The sequence below is a fragment of the Trachypithecus francoisi genome, unplaced genomic scaffold (genome assembly GCF_009764315.1).
Source record: "Trachypithecus francoisi isolate TF-2019V2 unplaced genomic scaffold, Tfra_2.0 Lachesis_group12, whole genome shotgun sequence".
Taxonomy (NCBI): domain Eukaryota; kingdom Metazoa; phylum Chordata; class Mammalia; order Primates; family Cercopithecidae; genus Trachypithecus; species Trachypithecus francoisi.
In genome coordinates, this window is record NW_022681457.1 from 7,135,084 (window position 1) to 7,162,630 (window position 27,547).

Below are 27,547 nucleotides of genomic sequence, written 5' to 3' on the forward strand. Positions count from 1 at the left end.
GTCTCTACTAAAAAATACAAAAAACTAGCCGGGCGAGGTGGCGGGCGCCTGTAGTCCCAGCTATTCAGGAGGCTGAGGCAGGAGAATGGCGTGAACCCGGGAGGCGGAGCTTGCAGTGAGCTGAGATCCGGCCACTGCACTCCAGCCTGGGCGACAGAGCGAGACTCCGTCTCAAAAAAAAAAAAAAAAAAAAAAAAAAGAACAGAAAAATAGTAAGTATTCGGGGTGGGGGTGAAGAAAGAAAAAATAAGTATAGTTTTCTTGAGGTGGAGTCTTGCTCTGTCCTCAGGCTGGAGTTCAATGGCAAGATCTGGGCTCACTGCAACCTCTGCCTTCCCGGTTCAAGCGATTCTCCTGCCTCAGCCCCCCTAGTAGCTGGGATTACAGGCAAGCGCCACCATACCCGGCTAATTTTTGTATTTTTAGTAGAGACGGGGTTTCACCATGTTGGCCATGATGGTCTCGATCTCCTGACCTCGTGATCTGCCTGCTTCAGCCTCCCAAAGTGCTGGGATTACAGGCGTGAGCCACCACGCCTGGCCTAGAAAACATAATTATTATTTAAAGAAGAAGAAGAAGAGGAAGAGGAAGAGGAAGAAGAAGAAGAAGGAAGAAGAAAGAAGAGGAAGAAGAAAGAAAGGAAGGAAGAAGAAAGAAGAAAAGAAAGAAGAGATTTCAAGAAGGAGTTATGATGTAAGCCTGGTCATGACAGACTAAAGGAAAAGAGGAGGCACCTATGATTGGGGTTGGGCCTCCTAGAAAGGTCACTTTTAGTAAAGGTGCCAATGGGAAGAGCAGAACCAGAATTGAGAGTATAAAAATATTAAGAGCAGGCCGGGCGCGGTGGCTCAAGCCTGTAATCCCAGCACTTTGGGAGGCCGAGACGGGCGGATCACGAGGTCAGGAGATGGAGACCATCCTGGCTAACACAGTGAAACCCCGTCTCTACTAAAATACAAAAAAAAACTAGCCGGGCGAGGTGGCGGGCGCCTGTAGTCCCAGCTACTCGGGAGGCTGAGGCAGGAGAATGGCGTGAACCCGGGAGGCGGAGCTTGCAGTGAGCTGCGATCTGGCCACTACACTCCAGCCTGGGCGACTTGGCACAAAAGTGCCAAGACAATTCAATAAGGATAGTCTTTTCAACAAGCGGCACTGGGATAACTGGATATCCACATGCAGAAAAATGAGTTAAGACCCTTAAACCATACACAAAAGTTAACTTAAAATAGATCATTGATCTAAGTTTAAGAGGTAAAAGTATAAAAGTTAGAGAAGAAAAAGGGAGATAATCTTCATGAACGTGGGTTAATTCTGAGACGAGAGTAAAGGATGAGCCATAAAACGAAATAAAATTAATAAAGTGGACTTAATTTTTTTTTTTTTTTTTTTTGTTGAGACGGAGTCTCGCTCTGTCGCCCAGGCTGGAGTGCAGTGGCCGGATCTCAGCTCACTGCAAGCTCCGCCTCCGGGTTTACGCCATTCTCTCGCCTCAGCCTCCCCAGTAGCTGGTATTACAGGCGCCCGCCATCTCGCCCGGCTAATTTTTTGTATTTTTTTTTTTTAGTAGAGACGGGGTTTCACCGTGTTAGCCAGGATGGTCTCGATCTCCTGACCTCGTGATCCGCCCGTCTCAGCCTCCCAAAGTGCTGGGATTACAGGGTTGAGCCACCGCGCCCGGCCTAATTTTTTTCTAACTTTGTGCTTCTAAACACAACATTGAAGAAAGTGAGGTGGGGCACGGTGGCTCACACCTGTAATCTCAGCACTTTGGGAGGCCAAGGCAGGCGGATCATCTGAGGTCAGGAGTTCAAGACCAGCCTGGCCAACATGGCGAAACCCGTCTCTACTAAAAATACAAAAATTACCTGGACGCGGTGGTGTGCGCCTGTAATTCCAGCTACTCGGGAGCCTGAGGCAGGAGAATTGCGTGAACCCGGGAGGCGGAGGTTTCAGCGAGCCGAGATCGCGCCACTGCACCCCAGCCTGGGTGACAGAGCAAGACTCCTCGGTAAAGACACCACTTCGTCACCCTGAACCACTCTGATTTTTATGGGTGCAATGAGAAGAGTGGATGTAGGAAGACAAAGTTTTTTAATAGAAACCTTCAGGACAGATTTGGACTTGGAAGACTGACAGGAAGTGTTTCCAGCATCCAGTTAGTCTCAAAGCAACCACTAACCTTCAACTGCACACCTCAAAGCCTCCAGCCTCATTACATTCTCAAACACAGACAAGCCCCGTCTTCCCCGAAATAAAATTGCCTTCAAATTCAATTTAAAACTCACCACAGAGGCACTCCTTTGACACTCCTTCCCCTAGACCTTTCATTCACGCCACTCCTTTTCCTAGCTCCGGCTTCTCTGTGTCTGGGCCCCACATTAAATTGCAAACCTGAGCAAAAAACAGCATTCACTGAGAGACACTTTCCATCCAGTTTTCAATTACTGAGACCCATGAAGAGTGAACATATAGACCCCAAGTTCTGTCCGTGGGACCCTCAGTCATTAAACTCTTAAAACTAAACCTTAACCTTCGACCTCCCAAGGGTCCCTTTCTCACACCCATATTCCTCGCTCACTAAACTGAAATAAAACCCCTGAAAACGGACATTCACATGCATTTCCACTTCGTGGTCCCCACAAGCTCCCCATCCGGATTCACATGCTGCATCAGGCTCTCAAGGCGACAGTAGCAGCTACCAAAGGCCGAACACATATCAGAACTTACTTCCCATTCTGGAATTCTGGTGCTGCAACCCCATCCTTTGCCATCTCTAAGAACACCGAGAGGCTGGGAGGCGGGCTTCCGGAGAGGGATATGGGACATTTCCCAAAGTCCAGGTTCTGGCTTTGAACATTTTATATGAGGTAACATAGCTGTTTTACCTCATAGAGCATATTATGTCATTTCTGATGGGAGTGACCGTAACGGCTGCCATGGCTCAAGGAGGTGGGAAGAAATGCAAATGTTTTTGGGGGACTCCAGTACCCTCCCTTCCTCCTTACAAGAGACTGTCACGACACTGCGCTAACTGCGTAGGTTTTCAGAGGCCAGAAACTATCTAAGGAGGAAAATGGAAAGATGGCTGCATCCCTGAGCCGTTTGGCAGGAGCACCACGGGAACCACCATCTTACAGAAAGTCCAGGGTCCATAAAACAGAAGAAACTGCAGACAACTGGCTGGATGAGGTTTGTACAAGCCAAGATGTCACTGGGGCGGCCACAACAAAAACACTGAAGGTTTCAGTCCTGTTCAGGTCTTACTGGATGTGCTGTGAATTTTAGTAGTAAAAGGAAAAAGGAGTTGAAGATGCAAAATGTTCAGGTTCCAACAGCAGCAAAAATAACATATTTGCAATTAAACAGCCAAGAGTCATTAATACTCCGAAAACAAAACAGTCATTAAAACTAACTCTGATGGCCGGGCGCGGTGGCTCAAGCCTGTAATCCCAGCACTTTGGGAGGCCGAGACGGGCGGATTCACGAGGTCAGGAGATCGAGACCATCCTGGCTAACATGGTGAAACCCCGTCTCTACTAAAAAATACAAAAAAAAAAACTAGCTGGGCGAGGTGGCGGCGCCTGTAGTCCCAGCTACTCGGGAGGCTGAGGCAGGAGAATGGCGTAAACCCGGGAGGCGGAGCTTGCAGTGAGCTGAGATCTGGCCACTGCACTCCAGCCTGGGCGACAGAGCGAGACTCCGTCTCAAAAAAAAAAAAAAAAAAAAACTCTGAGTCCGCCCTAGTGAAGAATAGCGGACAACAGCTGCAAACCAGTATGATAAATATATTAAAAAACATAAAGGAAAATATTTTGGACATATTTAAGTGTTTAAAGGAAAATATGGCAATAATCCCATAAAGGAAAATCTCAATAAAGACATTGAAAATATAATAAAGAATCCAATATAAATGTTCGTGCTGAAAAATACGGTAACAATTAAAAATTCACACGATAACATCACCAGCAGATTGCAATGTCAGAAGAAACGTTGAGCAAACTTGAAGAGCAAAATTATCCACCAGCAAGAAAAGAAGAAAAGTTTTAAATACTTGTAAGACATCAGATGTACTATTTTATTTTATTTTATTTTATTTTATTTTTTTGAGACGGAGTCTCGCTCTGTCGCCCAGGCTGGAGTGCAGTGGCCGGACCTCAGCTCACTGCAAGCTCCGCCTCCCGGGTTTAGGCCATTCTCCTGCCTCAGCCTCCCGAGTAGCTGGGACTACAGGCGCCCGCCACCTCGCCCGGCTAGTTTTTGTATTTTTTTTTTTTTTTTTTTTTTTTTTGAGGCGGAGTCTCGCTCTGTCGCCCGGACTGGAGTGCAGTGGCCGGATCTCAGCTCACTGCAAGCTCCGCCTCCTGGGTTTACGCCATTCTCCTGCCTCAGCCTCCCGAGTAGCTGGGACTACAGGCGCCCGCCACCTCGCCCGGCTAGTTTTTGTATTTTTAGTAGAGACGGGGTTTCACCGTGTTAGCCAGGATGGTCTCGATCTCCTGACCTCGTGATCCGCCCGCCTCGGCCTCCCAAAGTGCTGGGATTACAGGCTTGAGCCACCGCGCCCGGCCGTATTTTTTTTTTTTTTTTTTTTTATTAGAGACGGGGTTTCACCGTGTTAGCCAGGATGGTCTCGATCTCCTGACCTCGTGATCCGCCCGTCTCAGCCTCCCAAAGTGCTGGGATTACAGGCTTGAGCCACCGCGCCCGGCCTGTACTATTTTATTTTTTTTAAATAGAGCTGGAGTTTTGCTATTTTGCTGAGGCTGCTCTCAGACTCCTGATTATCAAGCAATCCTCCTGTCTTAGCCTCTCAAAGTGTTAGGATTACAGGCATGAGCCACAACACCCAGGCCAGATAGGAATCACAAGAAAAAAGTTAACAAAGAATATTTTAAGAAATAATAGCTAAAATTTTAGGATTACAAAGGAACTTCCTGAACCTGGTTAAGAAAAAAAAACTATGTAAAAAAGATTCTATAGCTAACATATTTTTAAAAAGACTGAATACTTCTCCCCTAAAATTGCAAACATGGCCAAAATGTCCACTCTTACTGTACCTATTTAATAGAGTGGAAGCCCTAGCCCGTGAAGAAAGGTAAGAAAAGGAAAACACTGGAACGCAGAATTATCACTGCTTGTCTTCACAGAAGACATGATTATATAAATATAATCCCAAGGAGTCTACAGAACTAGACAAGTGAGTTTAGCAGTCATAAGGTAAAAAGTCAACACTCACTCAAATAAATGTTATTTCTAAAGAATAACAATGAACAATTGGAAGCTAAATTATGAACACAAGAATATTTGCAATAGCTCCAAAATTATGGCCAGGAGCAGTGGCTCACACCTGTAATCTCAGCACTTTAGGAGGCTGAGGTGGGCAGATCACTTGAGCCCAGAGTTCGAGACCAGCCTAGGCAACATAGTGAAACCTCATCTCTAAAAAAAAAAATACAAAAATTAGCCAGGTGTGTTGGTGCATGCCTGTAGTCGCAGCTAGTTGGGAAGATAAGCAGGAGGATCACTTGAACCTGGGAGGCGCAAGTTGCAGTGAACCCAGACTGCACCACTGCGCTCCAGCCTGGGCAACAGAATGAGGCTCTATCACAAACAGTATAAAATAACGGCAGGCCAGGCACAGTGGCTCACGCCTGTAATCCCAGTACTCTGGGAGGCCGAGGCAGGCGGATCACAAGGTCAGGAGATAGAGATCAGCCTGCCTAACACGGTGAAACCCCGTCTCTACTAAAAATACAAAAAAAATTAGCCAGATGTGGTGGCGGGTGCCTGTAGTCCCAGCTACTTCGGAGACTGAGGCAGGATAATGGCGTGAACCCAGGAGGCGGAGCTTGCAGTGAGCCGAGATCATGCCACTGCACTCCAGCCTGGGCGTCAGAGTGAGAATCCATCTCCAAAAAAAATTAAAAAATTAAAAAATCACTGCAAAAATATGATCCACTTAAATATTTACCAAAACATAAATAATGTATATGCTATAAATTCAGAAACACTGACTTAAAAAAAAAAACAGCAAGGAAAGTCTAATTAAGTGGAGAGACATAACTGGTTGGAAGATTCAACATAGTAAAGATGGCAAATAAACCAACTTTGATTATACATTCAATGCAATCTCAATAAAACTCCCAAAGGACTTTTTGTGGATATAAACAAGCTTATACTTAAAATTTATACAGAAAAGCAAAGAAACTAGAATAAACAAAACTATTTTGAAAAAGAAAAATAAAGCTGGTAGACTCTAACTACTCCATTTTATGACTAAAATCACAATATGTGTTATATGGTATTATTAGTGGAGTGATAGACACGCACATCAACAAAATAGAGTCAAGAAACGGACACAAGAACAGGCAACTGATTTTTACAAATGTTCAAAATCAATTTAATGGAAAGAGGACAGTGTTTTCAATACTGTTGAATCAACTGGGCAACCACAGGCTGAACTTTAAATTAACCCTTACCCTGTATACAAAGATCAATTTAAATGGATCATATTGCTAAACATTAAAAGCAAAACTGGCTGGGTGTGGTGGCTCACACCTGTAATCCCAGCACTTTGGGAGGCCGAGGTGGCCAGATCACGAGGTCAGGAGATCGAGACCATCCTGGCCCACATGGTGAAACCCTGTCTCTACTAAAAATACAAAAATTAGCTGCACTTGGTGGCACGTGCCTGTAATCCCAGCTACTTGGGAGGCTAAGGCAGGAGAATCACTTGAACCTGGGAGACGGAGGTTGCAGCGAGTCAAGATTGTACCACTGCACTCTAGAATAGGGGACAGAGCAAGACTCCATCTCAAAAACAAAAGAATACAAAACAAAAAAAATACGACAGCATCAAGTGGAAGAATGCGGAGCAACTGAACCTCTGTATATATTGCTGGTGAGCAATGAAACACCACTCTGGTTAGTGTCTTACAAAGGTAAACACACACTTACCTTATGACCCATGAATCATACTTTTCAGTAATTATCCTAGAGAAATGAAAAACTGTGCTCACACAAAGCCTGTGTGCACAAATGTTCATAGGATTTTTATTTGTGAAAATAAGAAAAACTGGAAACCACCCTAAAGTCTTTCAGTGGGTGAATAAACAAATTGTGGTATATTCATATCATAGATTATTAGTCACCAATAAAAATAAAACAATGATACACAAAACAATTTGGATGGATTTCAGGTTAATTTGCTTTAGGTCAAATAGCCAATACCAAAAGGGTACATGCTATATTTTTATAACATGCTACCAATGACAAAACTAAAGATGAAAAGATTTCTGATTGCCAAGGGTTAGGGTTGAGGAGAGGTTGTGACTATAAAAAGGTAGCATGAGGGAGTTTGCACTGATGCAAAATTCTGAATCTCGATTGTGGAGGTGGTGACATGAATCAATATATGTGATAAGATTTCTTAAAGCTACATATAAAAACCAAACAAAAATGCACGCATGTTAAAACTGGTGATTTCTAAATAAATTCTGTAGTTAACAGTATTGTAACAATTTCACTTTCCTGTATTTGGTAATGAACTATGCTTATGTAAGGTGTTATCTTTGGAAGAAGCTGGGTTAAGGGCATTCAAGAATCCTGGAATATTTTGGTAAGATTTTGTGAATCTAAACTTATTTCAAAATAAAAACTTACAAAAACATCTTATTTATATTAATTTCATAACACCTGATGTTACTTATAAACTTAAACACATTCAAGTATGTTCAATTACACTTATGAATTGAATATACTGTATCCAGTTTCATTCTGAAGTACTTCAGTTATTCTGAAATAACACAAACTTAGAACCAAAGAAATGCAGGAGTTAATCATATAACAAAATGAGGCAGGCAAAAAATATTCATATATTGTATACAATATTAAATTTTAATTCATGATTACAGGAAGTCACAATTTAAAATGTATAAAATCAGTGACAAGGCAACTAGGAATATGGCTCAAGGTATCCTGTTCCCAAATGCACACAAGGCTATTATCTTCTAAGGTTAGAAGTGTGACAGAAAGCTGTCATCCATCATTTTGCCAAGGCTTCTTTCTTGCATTAAGTACTCTGATACTTTCCTGAAAGTCTTGTACATTGAATGTTTTCATAAGTTATTTTCTGCATTATTTCCTGGCACATGATGAGGCAAAACATTTTATTGAAAACCCTGCCATATTCACTGCCAGAGGAAAGTATTTCTCCAGTGTGAACTCTCTCAATCTATTGAGGTTTTATTTTTGGGCAAAGACTTTCCTATAATTATTACATTTCCACCAATTAGTAGTTTATTCATGATCTATGATCACTTCTGAGGGGGTTTATCTTCCCACCAAAGGTTTTCATAGTCTGCCACATTCATAGCGTTTTTCTCAGTATACAATTTTTAGACATAATGTCCTAAAATATTTTCTCAAATGTTTTGTACTGTTTTCTCTGACACAAAATATGAGGTAATTGATCACTAAACAAACAAACATAGTCTGCATTCACGAAATTACTCTTCTTTGCAGATATCTTGAGGGCCTATATCTGGCAAGGGGCTTTCCCAAAATGACTACCTGTGAACTCTCTTGTGTTTAACAAGGATAGACAAGTAGGCAAAAGCTTTCCCACAATCGCTACATCCATAGGGCCTCTCTCCTGTATGTTTTCTTTGATGAACATTGAGCCCTGACTTTGTAGTGAAGGCTTTCCCACAGTCACTGCATTTGTACGGTTTCTCTCCCGTGTGAATTCTCTGATGTGTAATAAGATCATTTTTGCGCAAAGAGAAGTTTCCACATTCAGTGCATGCAAAGGAAGTCTTTCCTGTGTGAAATCGCTGATGTTGTATGAGGCATGTCTTCTTCCTGAAGGTTTTATCACATTCATTGCATTTGTATGGCTTCTCTCCAGTATGAGTTTGCTGATGTATACCAAGAGTACTCTTCATGGTGAAGCCCTTTCCACATTCATTGCATATATAAGGTTTCTCCCCAGTATGAGTTCGCTGATGTGCAATGAGCATGCTTTTGCCAGTTAAGCCTTTGCCACATTCACTGCATACATAGGGTTTCTCTCCTGTATGAGTGCGCCGATGTACATTGAGATGACTCTTCTCAGTGAAGCCTTTTCCACACTCATTGCAAATATAAGGTTTCTCTCCTGTATGAGTTCGTTGATGTCCCATTAGCCGGATCTTTGCTGGAAAGCCTTTTCCACACTCACCACATACATAGGGTTTTTCTCCAGTATGAGTTCGGTGGTGCACAATAAGGCGGCTCTTCACAGTGAAACCTTTTCCACAATCATTGCATGTATATGGCTTCTCTGCAGTATGAGTTCGTTGATGTACAATGAGGTCACTCTTCATGGTGAAACCTTTTCGACATTCGGTGCATACATAGGGTTTCTCTCCAGTATGTGTTCGCTGATGTCTGATGAGTGGGCTCTTTAAGGCAAAGCCCTTTCCACACTCATTGCATTTATAAGGTTTCTCTCCAGTATGAGTTCGTTGATGTACCATGAGACAGTGCTTCATTGAAAAGCCTTTTCCACATTCACTGCATGTATATAATTTCTCTTCTGTATGAGTTTGCTGATGTGTGATAAGACTGTTCTTCAAGGTGAAGCCTTTCCCACATTTATCGCATATAAAGGGTTTCTCACCAGTATGAGTTCGATGATGTGCAGTAAGACGCCTCTTCTCAATGAAGCCTTTTCCACATTCACTACATATATAAGGTTTTTCTCCTGTATGAGTTTTCTGATGTGTAGTGAGACTGAACTTTGTAGAGAAGGCCTTCCCACATACACTGCATCCATGGGGTTTCTCTCCTGTATGAGTTCGTTGATGATAAATGAGCCGACACTTCTTGATGAAGGCTTTCCCACATTCACTACATGTGTAAGGTTTCTCTCCCATATGAGTTTTCTGATGTATATTGAGCTGTGATTTCTTGAGGAAAGTTTTGTCACATTCAGTGCATTCATAATGTTTCAGTCCTGTATGAGTTCTCTGATGGTCCATTAGCCTGGATTTTCTGGAGAAAGCTTTCCCACATATACTGCATACATGAGGTTTTTCTCCAGTGTGTACTCTCTGATGATCAGTAAACTGAGACAACTTGAGGAAGGCTTTCCCACATTCACTGCATACATGGGCATTCTCTATGTCATGAGTTCTCTGTTGCTTAACGACCTGGGACTTATTAATAGGTTTTGCAATTGCAGGAAACTTCATTTCAGCATAAAATTGCTTATGGTTAGCATGAAAAAGGGATTTCCCATCTCCATTAAACTCAGCAGAGTTCTTTAGGCCACAGCTCCTTTTCTGGTTTTCAAAACTTAAATTCGATTTTAAAGGTTTTTCATGTAAGTCAAAGGCATCAGGATCTTGCTTCAGCAGGAGATGACTTTTGTTCTGATTAACACTATTTCCAAACATATTCTGTTCATAGCATTGTTTCACACTCTTCTGAATTCTTTGATTTTGCAAGTGATGCTGCAGAGGATCATCAATTTTCCTGATTTCTAGGAAAGAAGAGAACAGTCAATCACTCCATCTTCTTGTTTTGAAATAAACTATTTAAACTATTTTTATTTTTTTATTTTTTATTTTTATTTTTTTTTTTGAGACGGAGTCTCGCTCTGTCGCCTGGGCTGGAGTGCAGTGGCCGGATCTCAGCTCACTGCAAGCTCCGCCTCCCGGGTTTACACCATTCTCCTGCCTCAGCCTCCCGAGTAGCTGGGACTACAGGCGCCCGCCACCTCGCCCGGCTAGTTTTTGGTATTTTTTTTTTTAGTAGAGACGGGGTTTCACCGGGTTAGTCAGGATGGTCTCGATCTCCTGACCTCGTGATCCACCCGCCTCGGCCTCCCAAAGTACTGGGATTACAGGCTTGAGCCACCACGCCCGGCCAAACTATTTTTAAAAACTGCCTTGGTGTGAGGTGACTCTTTAGTGAAACCCTATTTTATGTATTTGTTTTTTGTGTGTAAGCAATAAAGCTTTTTAATAACCTGGGTGCAGGCATACTGAGTCTGAAACTAGGTGCAAGCTTTCAGGCTGAGGTGGGAGGATCGCTTGAGCCCAGGATGTCAAGGCTGCAGTGAGCCTGGGTGACAGATGAGACCTTGTTTCCAAAAAAAAAAAAAAAAAAGTATGGAGAAACTCAGTATTCAGTATAGGAGGAATAAGAGAACTTAAGAATCACATAGATGCCAATTAGAGACCAGGTTATCATAGGCACAGCATCCAGAGTGGAGAAAATGAGGGAGAATAATGATTCCCAGAGTGGGAATAATGAAGGAAAATTATTATTTTCCTACTAGGGCAGGAAGATGCAGTAGTCAGAAAAAAGTCATGAGTGCAAAGGTGTCTCTTTCTGGAGAGTCCTGGAAAGTGGAATTTCATAGCAAGAGAGGTAATACACAAGCAGAGACAGAGTGACAGTGGATGAGAAAAAGCAGATTTGAAAATCCTAAGAAGATAATTATGGCCGGGCGCGGTGGCTCAAGCCTGTCATCCCAGCACTTTGGGAGGCCGAGACGGGCGGATCACGAGGTCAGGAGATCGAGACCATCCTGGCTAACACGGTGAAACCCCGTCTCTACTAAAAATACAAAAACTAGCCGGGCGAGGTGGCGGGTGCCTGTAGTCCCAGCTACTCGGGAGGCTGAGGCAGGAGAATGGCATAAACCCGGGAGCAGAGCTTGCAGTGAGCTGAGATCCGGCCACTGCACTCCAGCCTGGGCGACAGAGCGAGACTCCGTCTCAAAAAAAAAAAAAAAAAAAAAAAAAAAGAAGATAATTATGTAGACAAAAACAAGATATGTATAAAATAAACAAAGACGAAATCTCAAGGAAAAAAAAGTGGGGGCCGGGCATGGTGGCTCACGCCTCTAATCTCAGCACTTTGGGAGGCCAAGGCGGGCAGATCATGAGGTCAAGAGATCAAGACCAATATGGTGAAACCCCATTTCTACTAAAAATACAAAAATTAGCTGGGCAGGTGGCACGTGCCTGTAGTCCCAGTTACTCGGGAGGCTGAGGCAGGAGAATCCCTTGAACCCAGGAGGCAGAGGTTGCAGTGAGCCAAGATCGTGCCACTACACTCCAGTCTGGTGACAGAGCAAGTCTCCATTTCCAAAAAAAAAAAAAAAGAAAGAAAGTAGGGCATATTTTCCACACTACAACAAAAAAGAGCTCTTTCTGGGAAGAAGGAGTCATGGAGGGGCTGTTGCTGTGTCTTCAGATGCCCTCACTGCTTTGACGTCTGCTCTGTGTGAGCAGAACATGATGTCTGTGGCTGTCCACCTGCTGGTCCTCTCACTCACCACAACAGATTCGAGTGTAGATTTCATCTTCTGTTGTGCAAGGTTCTTCTCCTTGTTCCAACTTGGATAGTGCATCTGGTTTGCTGGCTTGATACCCTGTTCATGGGAAATGACAGAAGATTTAGACAAATCGAATGGGGCTGGCAATGTTGAAAAAGGAGAGTGCTACATTTTAAGAACTACACAGGTGTCAAATCTGTAACATCAAGGCTTTTCTGTCACAAGAAGGTAGATTATACTCTCTTGCGTGGGGCAAGAGAATGATGTGAGAATCCACCACTTCGGAGTACTGCAGGTAAGCAGCTGAGAAAGGAAGGCCACTGACTGGGCACCATCTGAGTGACACAGGGCAGCTGTCCTCACCCACTGCCACCAGGTTGCTGTAGTTCTCCAACATCACGTCCCGGTACAGGTCCTTCTGAGCAGGGCTGAGGAACTGCCACTCCTCCCAGGTGAAGTCCACAGCCACATCCTCCAGTGTTAGGGATTCCTATAATAACACACTCCTGTTTAATGAAGTGATATTCTTTTGGTCATAGGAAAAGAATGTCAAGGAAGTCATTCTGCTCATTTTCCCCATATAGGAAGCTGGTGGGGTTTTTTCTCAGTACATTGTGACAGAATAAGAATCCTAGTAAAATATTCTGTAATTGTGCAGTCATCCATTCATTCAACAACGTTGAAAAGTCAAAGAAATGTCTGTAATACACAGCTATCCAATCCTCTTGCTAATGAAAGAACATCTACAATATATAACATCTATTTCCCAATACCAAACTAGTTATAAGTATATGCCAATTACAAGTAGATGAATGATACAGATTCTTAAATTCACTGTGAGCTTTCAGGCCAATATCAAACTCTGTAATGAAGACATGGCAGATGCCACTATCACTAGACAATGCATACTAAATAACTATGGTTAATATAGTTAACCATATTATTATTTTATTCTGAATGAAATAAAATAAACTATATAAAACATGTATAAAGCACAAAGATTATTAGATGATTAAGCAAATTTATTTTTTTGTTTGCTTGTTTTGTTTTTTTGAGATAGAGTCTTACTCTGTTGCCCAGACTGGAGTGCAGTGGCACAATCTCAGCTCACTGCAACTTCTGCCTCCTGGGTTCAAGCAATTGTCCTGCCTCAGTCTCCCTAGTAGCTGGGATTACAGGCGCACATCACCACACCTGGCTAATTTTTGTATTTTTAGTAGACATGAGGTTTCGCCATGTTGGCCAGGCTGGTCTCATACTCCTGACCTCAGGTGATCCACCCGCCTCGGCCTTCCAAAGTGCTGGGATTACAGGCATGAGCCACAGCGCCCGGCCATGATTAAGCAAATTTGGAAAAAAAAAATCCTTAGAATATATATGTAGACACATGTATCCACACAAATTCATATGTATGTGTATGTTATTAGCGTTAATAACATTAAACACAATGAAGGAACAGCTACAAGAAATCTACTTTTGTATTTATGAGAAGGCTGCAGTTAAGAACACCAACTACCACAACACCTTTGTGAAGAACTATCAAAGATGTATTGAGTCTCAGAATTATATGCCATGAAACATTAACATCCCTCAAGAAACTGGTCCGCTTTCTCACAGCTGATGTAACTTACCATGATCCTCTTGTATAGCTGTCAGAGATACTAGAGGCAAGTTTACAGTCAATGTAACCTATGGGGTCCCACACAGTCACACATTCCAACATGAATCATGTAGTACGAATCCTATGAATAATATATCCCTGATCCTTCTTTGCCCAGATTTCTCCAGGTCCCGATATTTCCAATGTATACTTTTCTGATTAATTACCTTGATTTTTACAAGACTTTAAAAATACAATGGAGAATAAAGGAAGGAATAAAACAAACCGAAAGTCACCTGGGCCTGCATCATTGTCTCCTAAATTTGGGAAATGACTGCTAACTTGGACGTTCTGTATTTGTCTCTTCTGAATCAGCTCTAAATTTCTGTTCAGAAACTTCAATCACCAATCAAGGATGTCCCCAGCAACGATGACACCCAAGTCTTGGAAACTCTGCCTCCTTCCTTCACTTGATTTCTCTTGTTCTCAGCACCTGTGGGCTGAAGAGCAAATTACTCTGAGTGGTACATTCTTTTTAGGCCCAGATGTTGTCACTGTTCCTATATGCTCACCTTAAATCAAGGCCCCCAAATATCTGTCTGTCCTTTTATTTAGTGCTCCAGAAGCTTTTATATCTGGGCTAGTGAAATATAACATTCTGAGTATAGGGGAGGTACAGCACCCTTCTATATAAAGTTGACATGGTATGATTACTGCTAGTAAGTGAAAGAGAATGTGGGAAAAAGAATCATCACAACGTGATGCCCAGCAGGAGGGCAATCCTCAGGCAGATCAGTTTTAGGAAAGAGGTCACATCGACAGCTAAGATGTACACATTTTGTCTTTAAAACCATGTGTACCCATCTACCTTTTCCAGAGGTCTTTTTACATTCCTTTTTTTTTTTTTTTTTTTTTTGAGACGGAGTCTTGCTCTGTCACCCGGGCTGGAGTGCAGTGGCCGGATCTCAGCTCACTGCAAGCTCCGCCTCCTGGGTTCACGCCATTCTCCTGCCTCAGCCTCCTGAGTAGCTGGGACTACAGGCACCCACCACTTCGCCGGGCTAGTTTTTTGTATTTTTTAGTAGAGACGGGGTTTCACCGTGTTAGCCAGGATGGTCTCGATCTCCTGACCTTGTGATCCGCCCATTTCGGCCTCCCAAAGTGCTGGGATTACAGGCTTGAGCCACCGCGCCCGGCCGGTCTTTTTACATTCTAGGATGCATATACTATAATTTGAGAACATTGTCCTAAGCAATTGATAAGCACTATCTTATTTAAATTATTCATTACCATCCACATCTTTAACTTTTTTTTTTTTTTTGAGACGGAATCTCGCTCACTCTGTCGCCCAGGCTGGAGTAAGACTCCAGTGGTGTGATCTCTGTTCACTGCAACCTCCATCTTCTGGGTTCAAACGATTCTCCTGCTTCAGCCGCCCGAGTAACTGGGATTACAGGTGCATGCCACCATGCCCAGCTAATTTTTGTATTTTTAGTAGAAACAGGGTTTCACCAAGTTGGCTAGGCTGGTCTTGAACTCCTGACCTCAAGTGATCCACTCATCTCGACCTCCCAAAGTGCTGGGGTTACAGGCGTGAGCCACTGCACCCCGCCGCCATCCACACCTTAATACTTGCAAAGTATTATAAGTATAAATGTATAAAGGATACTCAGCAAAATATCCTTGAGGAATTACATATTATAACAAATCCTAATCGATATTCTTCAAGCAAAAGAAAGATGACTCCAGTGTAAGCAGAGGAGTAAGGTCTGAAGAGCAACAAAATGGTAAGTAAGTAATAAAGTCTAAATCAGTATTGACTGGAAAAATAATAATGAAACAATATATCAGGAAGTTTCTACATATATAGTGTTAAAATATTCCATAAGAACATATAAAGTAGGAGGGTGGCAAATGAGAAAGTATTTTAAGATATCTGCATAGCAGAAGAGCATAAAATATTAATTACCATAACATTAACAAATAAGTTTATATGTTATTTGTAATCAATAGTGTCAGCAATAAAACTAATTTTAAAAAATTATTTCCACGTTAAAAGAGAGGTCTATGGTTTCCATGGCAGCTACTTAACTCTACCGCTGTAGCTCAAAAATGCCCATGTACAAAAAAACGGACAAATGATTGTGGCCAGGTCCCAACAAAACTTTATTAACAGAAACAGGTGCTGGGAGATTTAGTCCATGGGTCTAGTTGCCCAACTGTGAATTAGTGCAGAAAAGCCATATGGTCACCTAAATCAAGTCAGTAATATAGTGTCCAGGACCTGGACCACCTGTTTTGTAAATAAAGTCTTATGGGAACACAGCTAGATGCATTCCATGACATCTCGTCTCAGACTATTGTCACATTACAATGGCAGAGTTGAGAATTTGGGTCTAGAATGCTACTCAGTAGAATGCAGTATAAAAAAATTATCAAAGATGACTTTTGAACATAAGGGGCAAATTATCAGTATTTGCCTAAAACGTCTGTATTCCTTTAGTCAGGTGGCTGGATGCAAAATTTAAATAGAAAAATCTTATATCCTCCTAAAGCATATACAGATCAAGAGTCACTATTAATAGCAGAACACTGGGAATAATTTAACATTCTATTGAAAATTGCCAATAAAGGTACCCCTGGTAACCCAAAACCCCATTTCTAGAACTTTCTGAAAAGGTAATATTGGCAAAAGTGTGCCATCTGACAGGTCACTTTTACTTTCTTCACTGGATTTTTCATGGGGAAAACACAGGTTTACATCAGAAAAATATTAGCATTCTACATTTAAAATAAAATTGCTGATGGTAGCTCAGTAATATAAGTTTATGGCTTTAAATGTTTTCATTAACAGAAAAAAGAGAAACAAGGCGGGAGAAAGGGAGAGAAAAAATGAATATACGTACAAATTTTACAAAAGACAAAACCATAAATAATCCTCAGAAATAACCGTGGAGAAAAGATGTTTAACTCCTCTTTTGGCCAACAAGGAAAGAGACATAAGTTATGCCAATCACACAATGAGCAAGAAGCAGAATCAGGACTGAAAATCCAGGTTTGTTTCACTTCAAAATCCACTTTTACTTCACTTTATACCTAACCAAAATTATCTGTAAATCAGATGCCTCTTTATTAAGTAAATAAAGAAAGCAATTAAAAGGCTGTTAGTGGCTGAGCACGGTGGCTCACGCCTGTAATCCCAGCACCACTGGGAGACAGCACCACTGCACTCCAGACTGGGTGACACAGTGAGACTCTGTCTCAAAAGAAAAAAAAAAAAAAAAAGGCTATTAGTAGAATAGTTCTAATTGATCATATACAGAATTATTTAGAGGAATGGTACTTATGTCTGTAACTTACTTTGAAATATACCAAAATCGACAACAAATAAGGAATGATTCACAGAGGAATGGATGAATACTTAGAAAACCACTAGAGCTGATCTAATACAATGTTAATGGTAAAAGCTAGGTGGTATGCATACTGGTAGTAACTTCAAACTTCTTTCAATATTTCCATAGGTTCAAAAATTTTCACATAAAAATATGTTAGGCAGAGAGAAAAATATTGTAATATTAAGAATTAAGATGACCAATTATAAAGTAAATATTTAAAATTAATTTATCTTTTGTTACAAATTATAAGGAAAGGGGAGTCAGAAAGCAATACACTGCAATAAAAGTAATAGTCTAGATTGAAGATTAAAGGCAGGAAAAACAAAATTCGTGGATAAATGGGTAATCATAAAACGTTCCTAAAAACGATACCTAAACATTTTAAAACATTTCACTTCTATCCAATCGTATGCATAAACTTAATGTGAATGCGCTTATAGTACCACTGGCTCAAACAGTAAAAACAACTTGTAAATGTTTATTACATAATATAAAATGAAAAAGAAAATAGTACCATTTATGTAATTTATCTGAATTATGAATATTAAGCACATAACATACACGTCTAAAACTGAAATATTCTAAAAATTTGACAAAGGTTATCTTTGAGTAACCGAGCTTACCATGGCAGAGATGTTATATTACTTGTGTCAGAAAGAACCTGAAAAGAAATATTCAAGAGGAAGACACTGGCAACTTGCAGGACAAAAGGTAGAAGCCGCATCTTAAATATAAAATATACTACTTTTAGGTATGCTAGATGATTGATCTCGCCAAAAACTTCCATTTCTGAGGATTCAAGACCAAGGGGTGATGGAGGGTGCCAAAGGGGATTTAAAAACCAGTCGTGGAGAAGGGTCTTGGGCAGAAGGGGAATGCTAAGGAGCATCAATTCTGTTCCAGCAGCCAGGGCTGGGGCTCAACCCACCACCTGCCACGGATCCCAGGCCTCCAGAGTTGCAGCCCACATCGGAATCTGTAGCGCTACCACCACCGTCACTCGGATTAATTCCAAAACCTGGATCAGAAACCCGTACCTTAACCTCCAAGGCAGTTCCTCAATCATTTAGTCCCAAACAAACCTGAACCATAAACCGATTCGCTGACAAAACAAACCCTCTAGTTCGCAATCACTGAGCCCCGCCAAAGGACAACAGCAAAGACAACAGAATGTGACAGTAGCTGATCTCTAGAGACCTTTAACCACAAACCACACGAGGACCCTGTGACTGGTCCCAGAGGCACCCCGATCACACACACACACACACACACACACACACGCACACACACCCTATCACGGACCTCTTATAGTTCCCCTGCTATAGGAATCGCACCCACGCTAAGCTCCTGAAAAAATTCCACTGGCGTCGCCAAACGCTGGCGCCGACAGATATCGGTCCATCACCACTGTCGACGAACACGCCCGGCCACGGACAGAATTTCCTCCCCCGTCACCACAGCGACCGCCCAGTAACTGAACTTACTTCCCAGAACTTGGTCGTCTCTGGCCTCATCTCTCGGCCTCCTCACTGCCTACCGAGGGTAGGAGGCGTTCCTAGCGTTTGCGCAGATGCAAGATGGCCGCGCCCTCGTAGCCGTGGGGGCCGCCATCTTTGAGTATCTGACGTACACAAGGCAAAGGGGCCGTTTTGGCGCTGGTGACCGGAGGTGACCGGGAAGATGAAAGTGCACTGAAACTGTCCCATATCCTGGGACCTCAACCCTACAGAACCTCCACTTTACACAAGACAAAAATGGCGTGGAGGTAAATCCCTTTCACCAGCTGAATAGAAGGCTAAGATGGCCGCGATGTTTACACTTTGTACAAAGGTTAGGAAACAGTTCCTTGTGAGGAAAAGGAGAACCGGCCGAGAAGGGACACCTCCGCCCTTTGGCCTCCGGATTTCTAGCACAAAGCGGCTTGAAGCGCCTTTTGAACGCAGAAGGGGGCTGCTAGCTACGCTGACGGAACAGGGGTAGCAGTCACAGACTACGTAATGAAAACGGTTGGAACGTGCCAAATTTATGTTGGGTGAAAGGCATGGGGAAAAGCCAGTAAAAGCCAGAAAGTATAGTTCCCAAGGCGGAGGGGAGAGCCTGGGACCCAGGTGGAGCCAAATATGAGGGCAGGATTCAGGAGAAATGGCCAGAAATTAAGGGAACAGGACCACTTCAGGGAGAAAGAAGGGTTGGGTAAGAAGCCGGGCACGGTGGCTCACGTCTGTAATCCCAGCACTTTGGGAGGCCAAGGTGGGCGGATCACCCGTGGTCGGGAGTTCGAGACGAGTCTGACCAACATGGAGAAACCCTGTCTACTAAAAATACAAACTTAGCCAGGCATGGTGGTGCATGCATGTAATCCCAGCTACACGGGAGGCTGAGGCAGGAGAATCGGTTGAACCCAGGAGGCGGAGGTTGCTGTGGGCCGAGATGGCGTCATTGCACTCCAGCCTGGGCAACAGGAGCGAAACTCCGTCTCGGGGAAAAAAAAAAAAAGGAAAAAAGAAAAGAAAGGTTAAGAAAGAGATCACGTTATACTACGTGTGCCAACTGCGAATAGTATCCGCAAAGTCATGGTAATGCTGAATTGTAAATATAAATCCAACCAAACCTCGTGTATTAGAAGAATAAGGGAAAGGAAATGCCTGTGTGAATTTGTGTGTGTGATACAGATACCAGTATGTGAATATACAGAGAAATTATCAAACTGTTTTTCAGAGTTAAGTCCATGTTCCATTTCCTATTCTCACCTCACCGTCGGTATGTGAGATTTTTTTTTCTTTTTTTTTTCTTTTTTGTCTCTCTTTTGAGGCAAGGTCCACTCTGTTGCCCAGTCTGGAGTGCCTGTGGAGATCACAGCTCACTGTAACTTGGAACTCCTAGTCTCCTGAGTAGCTGGGACTGCAGGTGGGCGCCACCACACCTGGCTAATTTTTAAATTTTCTGTAGAGACGGGGGTCTCACTATGTTGCCCAGCTGGTCTTGAACTGGCATCAAGCAGTCTTCCCACTTCATCCTCCAAAAGTGCTGGGATTACAGGTGTGAGCCACTTCACCCTTCACTTGACTTATAAAGAGATCTGAAAAGAAATAAGAAAAAAGATGGGCGCGGTGGCTCACGCCTGTAATCCTAACACTTTGGGAGGCCTAAGCGGGAGGATTGCCTGAGCTCAGGAGTTTGAGACCAGCTTGGCCAACATGGCGAAACCCCGTATCTACTAAAAATACAAAAAAATAAAAAAAAAAATTAGCTGGGCATGGTGTCCCAGGCCTGTAGTCCCATTTACTTTGGAAGGCTGAGGCCCAAGAAGCGCTTGAACTCAGGAGGCGGAGGTTGCACGAGAATTGCTTGAACCCGGGAGGCGGAGGTTGCAGTGAGCCAAGATCACGCCACTGCACTGCAGCCTGAGAGACAGAGCGAGACTCTTGTCTCAAAAAAATAAAAATAAGGAAAAGATGATCAACTTAAAAGCTCCCTAAAATTTTCTATAAATAGCTGAAGGAAATAAACAGGACACATTTTTTTAGTGTAAATGATCCTAAAGAATTTTAAAAATACCACTTTTGCTAATATTCAAACAAATGCAAAGTAAACGTGAAATATAAATGTTTTAACCCTTATTAAGATTCTCAAACATTGAATGACAAATCATATTTAGATTATAAGGCCATGGAACAAAGGCATTCTGTTATGCTAAGCCTCTTTAAGTCTTCTTTTTCTGCGTGTTAGGTAATAATGTTGTCCATCACATACAACTTTAAATGAATTGAAGTATTATCATACTTGTCATAATTCAAAGTTCTTAAGCATTACATTATTTTCTAGGTATAGGATTGTGTTTCTATATAAATTAGTAAAATGTTTTTGTAGTACAGTCTGTTATTACCCAGTTTAAACTTTTCCTTCTCTCTGAGCCATGAATTTTAAGAATTGATTCAATAGAACTTTTCTTTGTGAGAACAAATGTGTGCAAGGATATTTGTGGTATTGATCTAACAAGTATAAGGAAATAATTTTGTGGCTATTGCATTAATTTATTTTTGCATCTCTGTATTCACATCTTTGGATAGTATTCTCCATAGTGATTGACCACTGTGTCCAATAGGACAGTAGCAAGCGTAACACAAACAGAGGTGAGAAATAAGCTTGCTCATCGAGGCTTGCTTGTCTCTTGGAGATCTTCTAACACATTGTAATAAAGCCCAGACTAGCCTCTTGTTGACTGTGTAAATAAAGCCCTCATCCATTCCAGCAGAAGCCCAAATATGTGAAAAAAAATGTTTAGACCATGCAGCCCCAGTCAAAATCCAACCACTAGAGCCTCCAGCCCAGCAGTCCCAATTGTTACTAAGCTCTGTGGACGGCATAATGCCATGAGTGGGTGGGAGTCACCTAATCTGCCATCCAAGTGCTTATCCCTGCTCCTGGCCAAGCAGGACTTGCCAGCTTAGGCGGTGTCCAAGTAGGGAGGGGCCCTCACTCTTTGATCACCATAAGAGGTGAGACAGTAGTGTCTGCAGGACATTGGAAAAGTCCAGCGTGCCTTCCTCTCTAGGGCCACCTGGCAAGGCTACAGCTCTCTACAAACAGTGATCTCTGCCTGAGGGAGCCCCGTGAGCAGAGGATGCCCAAGGTCTTGGGAACCCATCGCTTGCACTAGATTTAATGACTACCCTGCTGGGTTTTGAACTTGCACGGAGCCTGTCGTCCCTTTCTTGTGGCTTTCTCCCTTTTGGGAGGGGAATGTTTACCCAATGTCTGTACCCTCATTGTATCTTGGAAGCAAATAACTTTTGATTTTACAGGCTCATAGGTAGAAGATACTTGCCTTGTCTCAGATAAGATTTTGGGCTTTTGAGTTAATGCTGGAATGAGTTAAGACTTTGGGGGACTCTTAGGAAGGCATGATGGTATTTTGCAATGTGAGGAGATGAGATTTGTCAGGGAGGGGGACCAGAGGCTGAATGATATAGTTTGGATATTTCTCCCTGCCCAAATCTCACATTGAAATGTAATCCCCAGCATCAGCCGGGTGTGGTGGCTCACGCCTGTAATCCCAGCACTTTGGGAGGCCAAGGTAGGCAGATCACAAGGCCAAGAGATCAAGACCATTCTGGCTAACATGGTGAAACCCCGTCTCTACTAAAAATACAAAAAAAAAAAAAAAAAAAAAAAATTAGCTGGGTGTGGTGGCACGCACCTGTAGTCCCAGCTACTTGGGAGGCTGAGGCAGAATGGCATGAACCCGGGAGGTGGAGCTTCCAGTGAGCCAAGATCATGCCACTGCACTCCAGCCTGGGCGACAGAGGGAGACTGTCTCAAAAAAAAAAAAAAATGTAATCCCCAATGTTCAAGGTGGGGCCTGGTGGGAGGTGTTTCAGTCATGGGGGCAGATCCCTCATGGCTTGATGCTGCCCTTGCAATAGTGAGTGAGTACTAGCAAGATCTAGCTATTTGAGTGTGCAGCACCTACTCCCTCCACTCTGTCTTACTCCTGCCCCCTCTGCACTTTCCACCATGATTGTAAGCTTCCTGAGGCCTCCCCAGGACCAGATGCCAGTGCTATGCTTCCTGTACAGCCCAGAATCATGAGCCAATTAAACCTCTTTTCTTTTTTTTTTTTTTTGAGACGGAGTTTCGCTCTGTCGCCCAGGCTGGAGTGCAGTGGCTGGATCTCAGCTCACTGCAAGCTCCGCCTCCCGGGTTTACGCCATTCTGCCTCAGCCTCCCGAGTAGCTGGGACTACAGGCGCCCGCCACCTCGCCCGGCTAGTTTTTTGTATTTTTTTAGTAGAGACGGGGTTTCACCGTGTTCGCCAGGATGGTCTCGATCTCCTGACCTCGTGATCCGCCCGTCTCGGCCTCCCAAAGTGCTGGGATTACAGGCTTGAGCCACCGCGCCCGGCCCAAACCTCTTTTCTTATAAATTATCCAGCCTCAAGTATTTATTTATAGCAATGCAAGAATGGCCTAAAACATGCTGTCTCTACAAAAAAAAAAAAAAAAAAAAAAGTCAAGCATGATGGTGCACACACATAGTCCCACCAACTTGGGAGACTGAGGCAGGAGGAACGCTTGAACCCAGGAGTTTGAGGCTGCAGTGAGCTATAATTGCATCACTGCACTCCAGCCTAGGCAACAGAGACTCTTTTGTTTTGTTTTGTTTTATTTTCAGACAGAGCCTTACTCCGTCGCCCAGGCCTGGAGTGCAGTGGCAGGATCTCAGCTCACTGCAACCTCTGCCTCCCAGGTTCAAGTGATTCCTCCCTCAGCTTCCCAAGTAGTTGGGATTACAGGCGCCAACTGTAGAACACCCGATCTTGTCGCTGTTCAGGGCACCACTATGTAACCCACACAGACCTAGGGGGACTGAAAAAAGTGGGGGAAATGGGAATAAAAGAGACAAAAGAGTATATTTGGAAGAAGGGGTCAGGGGGCACCTTGCCTCTAGTGGACAAGGGCCTTGAGCTTTACACAGCTCTCTGTATTTATTAGGCAAAAGAAAGATAGTGAAAAGGGGGGTGGAAGAAGTCAGCTGCTCGCTCCAGAGTAGGGTTTGCAAGACGGCATTCTCTAGATGGCCCAGTAGATAACCTCAAGGAGCTCAGCACTAGGAAGCAATTGCCCTCAGCAAACCTGGCAGCGGAAAGGAAACAGTCGGGAGTTTGCCCACATCCTGAATTCATGATAAACAGTTTGCTGTTTGATCACATAGCCTCCAGTGGAATGCTGAGTTGGTCACATCCCACGGTCCTTCAGCTCCCAACAGCCCACCACCAGGCCCAGCTAATTTTTTGTGTGTGTTTTTAGTAGAGACAGGGTTTCACCATGTTGGCCAGGCTGGTCTTGAACTTCTGACCTCAAGTGATCCGCCTGCCTTGGCCTCTCAAGAGACCCTATCTCTTTTTTTTTTTTTTTTTTTTTTTTTTTTTTTTTTTTTTGAGGCGGAGTCTCGCTCTGCCGCCCGGCTGGAGTGCTGTGGCCGGATCTCGCTCACTGCAAGCTCCGCCTCCCGGGTTCACGCCATTCTCCTGCCTCAGCCTCCTGAGTAGCTGGGACTACAGGCGCCCGCAACCGCGCCCGGCTAATTTTTTTGTATTTTTAGTAGAGACGGGGTTCACCATGGTCTCGATCTCCTGACCTTGTGATCCGCCCGCCTCGGCCTCCCAAAGTGCTGGGATTACAGGCGTGAGCCACCGCGCCCGGCAATCCTATCTCTTAAAAAAGAAAAAAAAAGGTTAAGATTGTAAATCCTAAAAAAAAAAAAATCAAAAGCAAAATCCTATATTGCTTTCGATTTAGATTTCACAGCATCTTTATTTATAACACTTAAAACCAGGAAAACAGTGCAAATATCTCATAGGTGAATGGATAAACAAACTAGTACATCAAATACGTATACTAGCCGGGCGCGGTGGCTCAAGCCTGTAATCCCAGCACTTTGGGAGGCCGAGATGGGCGGATCACGAGGTCAGGAGATCGAGACCATCCTGGCTAACACGGTGAAACCCCGTCTCTACTAAAAATACAAAAAACTAGCCGGGCGAGGTGGCGGCGCCTGTAGTCCCAGCTACTCGGGAGGCTGAGGCAGGAGAATGGCGTAACCCGGAGGCGGAGCTTGCAGTGAGCTGAGATCCGGCCACTGCACTCCAGCCCGGGCGGCAGAGCGAGACTCCGTCTCAAAAAAAAAAAAAAAAAAAAAAATACGTATACTACTCTCTAATATAAACAGCTTTCATCTGGTTAGATACATGGTGGTAAAAAAAATAATAATAAAACAATTATTCATCAACTTATATAAACCTTAGGAGTAATCTGCTGAGTGACAAAAATGCCAAAAGCTTACATACTCTCTATCAATAAAAATTTATATAACTTATTTATATAAAATTTACAAAAACCATTTACAAAAACAATTTTATTTTTATCACATTCATGAAATGATGAAAATTATACCGACAGGAGAAAAGTGGTTGGCAGAGTTAGGTTTGGATGGAGTGTAAACATAAAAAGGTAGCATGAGGGAGTTTGTGTTCATTAAATAGTTTTATGTGGTTGCAGTGGTTACACGAATCTATACATGTAATACAACTTCTTAGAATACAAACTAAAAAGGAAAGAATCATGTAAAACTTAGTCAAATCCCAAATAAGATTAGTTTGCTTTATAGTATCCTACCAATGTTGTTTTTCTGGTTTTGATAATTGTGGTTATGTAGGATGTTTTTCCTAGAAGTTGGCTGAAGGATACTAGCAAAGCCTCTAGACTAGTTTGGCAAATTCTTTGGAGTTCAAATTTATTTAAGTTGAAGGTGGTTTTATAAACTGATCATCTATATAATCTTAGTCAAGCAAGTCCAAATATGTTATGTTAATATATTTAACATACTCAGTTTCTTTTTAAACTACTTCAGTTTGCTTAATGGACAATTAAGCTTAGAGCCAAAGACAGGAAAAGAGCTAATCATAATATGGGGTGGTGGTTCTGGGGTATTTTCTGACACCAATAAATTATCTAATTCCCCCACACCAACTGGGTGTTCTACAAGTCAATTCTGACACCAACTTCTCCAAGTTGGTGCAGACTCCACAAGTTAAGGGGCTCAGTCCAAACTGCCCCCACATCAGATGCTACTCACAAGGACGACCTGCAGTTCTGAATGGTGATAAATTCTGAGTTCCCACTACCCCTACTCAGGTTTGATAATTTGCTACAGGGCTCACAAAACTCAAGAAAACAGTGTACTTTGTTTTACTGGTTATAAAGGATGCAAATGAACACTCAAATGAAGAGGTACAGAGTAAAGCCTAAAAGAGTTCCCCTAATCTTAGGAGCCGCTATCCCTATGAAGTTGGGGGTGCCCCACCCTCCTGGGCTATTTGGAGTTCTCTGAATCTCATTGTCTAATCTCATCTCCAGCCCCCCTCCCCTTCCAGGAGGTGGGAGAAATGGACACAAAGTTTCCATCCTCTAGTTACTTGATCTTCCTAGGGAACAGCCCCATTCTGAGGCTGTCTAGGCACCAACCATAAGTCACCTCAGTAGTATAATCAGGTGTAATTAAAAGGGCAGTGCTATGAATAACAACAGCAAAAACCAAACAAACAAACAAAAAAACCCCACTCCTATCACTCGTGAAATTCTAAGGGTTTTAGGAGCTCTGTGCCAGGAACCAGGAACAAAGACCAAATGTATTTCTTATTATACCACAATTTTACAAAACAGTAAAAATAAACAGTAATGAGACATAGTATATTATGGAATCATTGGCAAGGCAACTAGAAATGAGGAGTAAGGTATCCTGTCTGAAAATGCACACCAGGTGTATTAGCTGATGTTTAAGGTTATACTTATTAAGAAAAAGCACTCAAACATTCATCATTTTCACCACATTTCATGCCTTCATGAGCTCTTGATATTTTGCTAAAGGTTTTCCACATTTATTTGATAGCATGTTCGGAACAATTTTACTTTCTATGTGATCTCCTGACAAATGATGAAGCTGAGTGCGTCACTGAAATCCTGCCATTAATACTGTCACCTTATTCTCCAGTGTAAACGTTGACACTCACTGAGGTCATATTTCTGAGTAAAGGCTTTGTCATGGTCATCATGTTTCTATCAACAATAAGCTCACTTACATTGAAATCTATGATGACACCTGATAATAAATCTATCTTTCCACAGACTTTTCCTAGTCTCTGCCTTCACAGAATTTATCTCTGTATACTTTTCAGACATATGAGCAGAAATTATTGCTCAAAACATCTCCACATTAATATAGTTTATTCAACATGTTTTCATTGACAGAAAATATGAGGTAAAAGACCACTAAAGGCACTACCTTATTTACTGTATTCATCAAGTTGATTTCCAGGGCAAATTATTTTAACTCCTGAGGACAGACACACATCTGTCAACAGGCAGCACCATGTTTATGTTCCAATTGGCTAGAAACACACTGATGTTTAATGAAGTCTGAGTTGCCACAAAAGGCATTTCCATAATCACTGCACTAGTCGGGTTTTCTTTTTTTTTTTTTTGAGACTGAGTTTTGCTCTGTCACCCAGGCTGGAGTGCAGTGGCGTGGTCTCAGCTCACTGCAAGCTCCGCCTCCTGGGTTCACACCATTCTCCTGCCTCACCTCCCTAGTAGCTGGGACTACAGGCGCGCACCACCACGCCTGGCTAATTTTTGTATTTTTAGTAGAGACAGGGTTTCA

General features: G+C 42.7%; 2 protein-coding genes across 10 annotated transcripts in view; both read right to left on the reverse strand.

Annotated features, from left to right (window-relative positions):
• ZNF350 (zinc finger protein 350) overlaps positions 1 to 2,742 on the reverse strand; it is a 28,656-nt gene extending 25,914 nt beyond the window's left edge. Inside the window, exons 1-2 of the transcript XR_004440507.1 lie at positions 2,728 to 2,742; positions 2,286 to 2,391 (exon numbers count right to left, since the gene is read on the reverse strand). The gene's annotated coding sequence lies outside the window, so the exon portion shown is untranslated. The remainder of the gene's footprint in view (positions 1 to 2,285; positions 2,392 to 2,727) is intronic.
• A 4,298-nt stretch (positions 2,743 to 7,040) lies between these two features.
• Positions 7,041 to 19,569, reverse strand: ZNF615 (zinc finger protein 615). Of its 9 annotated transcripts, none has more exons than XM_033224353.1 (6): positions 18,811 to 18,885; positions 17,950 to 17,987; positions 14,228 to 14,431; positions 12,695 to 12,821; positions 12,332 to 12,427; positions 7,041 to 10,525 (listed from the first exon to the last, which is right to left on the reverse strand). In XM_033224353.1, the coding sequence occupies exons 3-6, from the start codon at positions 14,240 to 14,242 to the stop codon at positions 8,568 to 8,570; spliced, it is 2,196 nt and encodes a 731-aa protein (XP_033080244.1). In that variant the 5' UTR covers positions 14,243 to 14,431; positions 17,950 to 17,987; positions 18,811 to 18,885; the 3' UTR covers positions 7,041 to 8,567. The 9 variants fall into 9 exon arrangements, with proteins under 9 accessions (XP_033080244.1, XP_033080247.1, XP_033080243.1 ...); XM_033224359.1 differs by lacking the exon at positions 18,811 to 18,885 and adding an exon at positions 18,665 to 18,804 and having other exon boundaries at positions 7,827 to 10,525; XM_033224358.1 differs by lacking the exon at positions 18,811 to 18,885 and adding an exon at positions 18,661 to 18,804 and having other exon boundaries at positions 7,827 to 10,525.
• Between the last annotated feature and the right edge of the window lie 7,978 nt (positions 19,570 to 27,547).

What these genes read in the sequence shown, in the direction of transcription:
- ZNF615 (XM_033224352.1), bottom strand. Translation starts at nt 18,840, where the DNA reads ATGAGGCCAGAGACGACCAAGTTCTGGGAA. An exon ending in AGACGACCAAGTTCTGGGAA is followed by an intron (nt 12,822 to 18,810) that starts GTAAGTTCAGTT and finishes GTGTTATTATAG; the next exon opens with GAATCCCTAACACTGGAGGA. An exon ending in CTACACTCGAATCTGTTGTG is followed by an intron (nt 10,526 to 12,331) that starts GTGAGTGAGAGG and finishes CTTCTTTCCTAG; the next exon opens with AAATCAGGAAAATTGATGAT.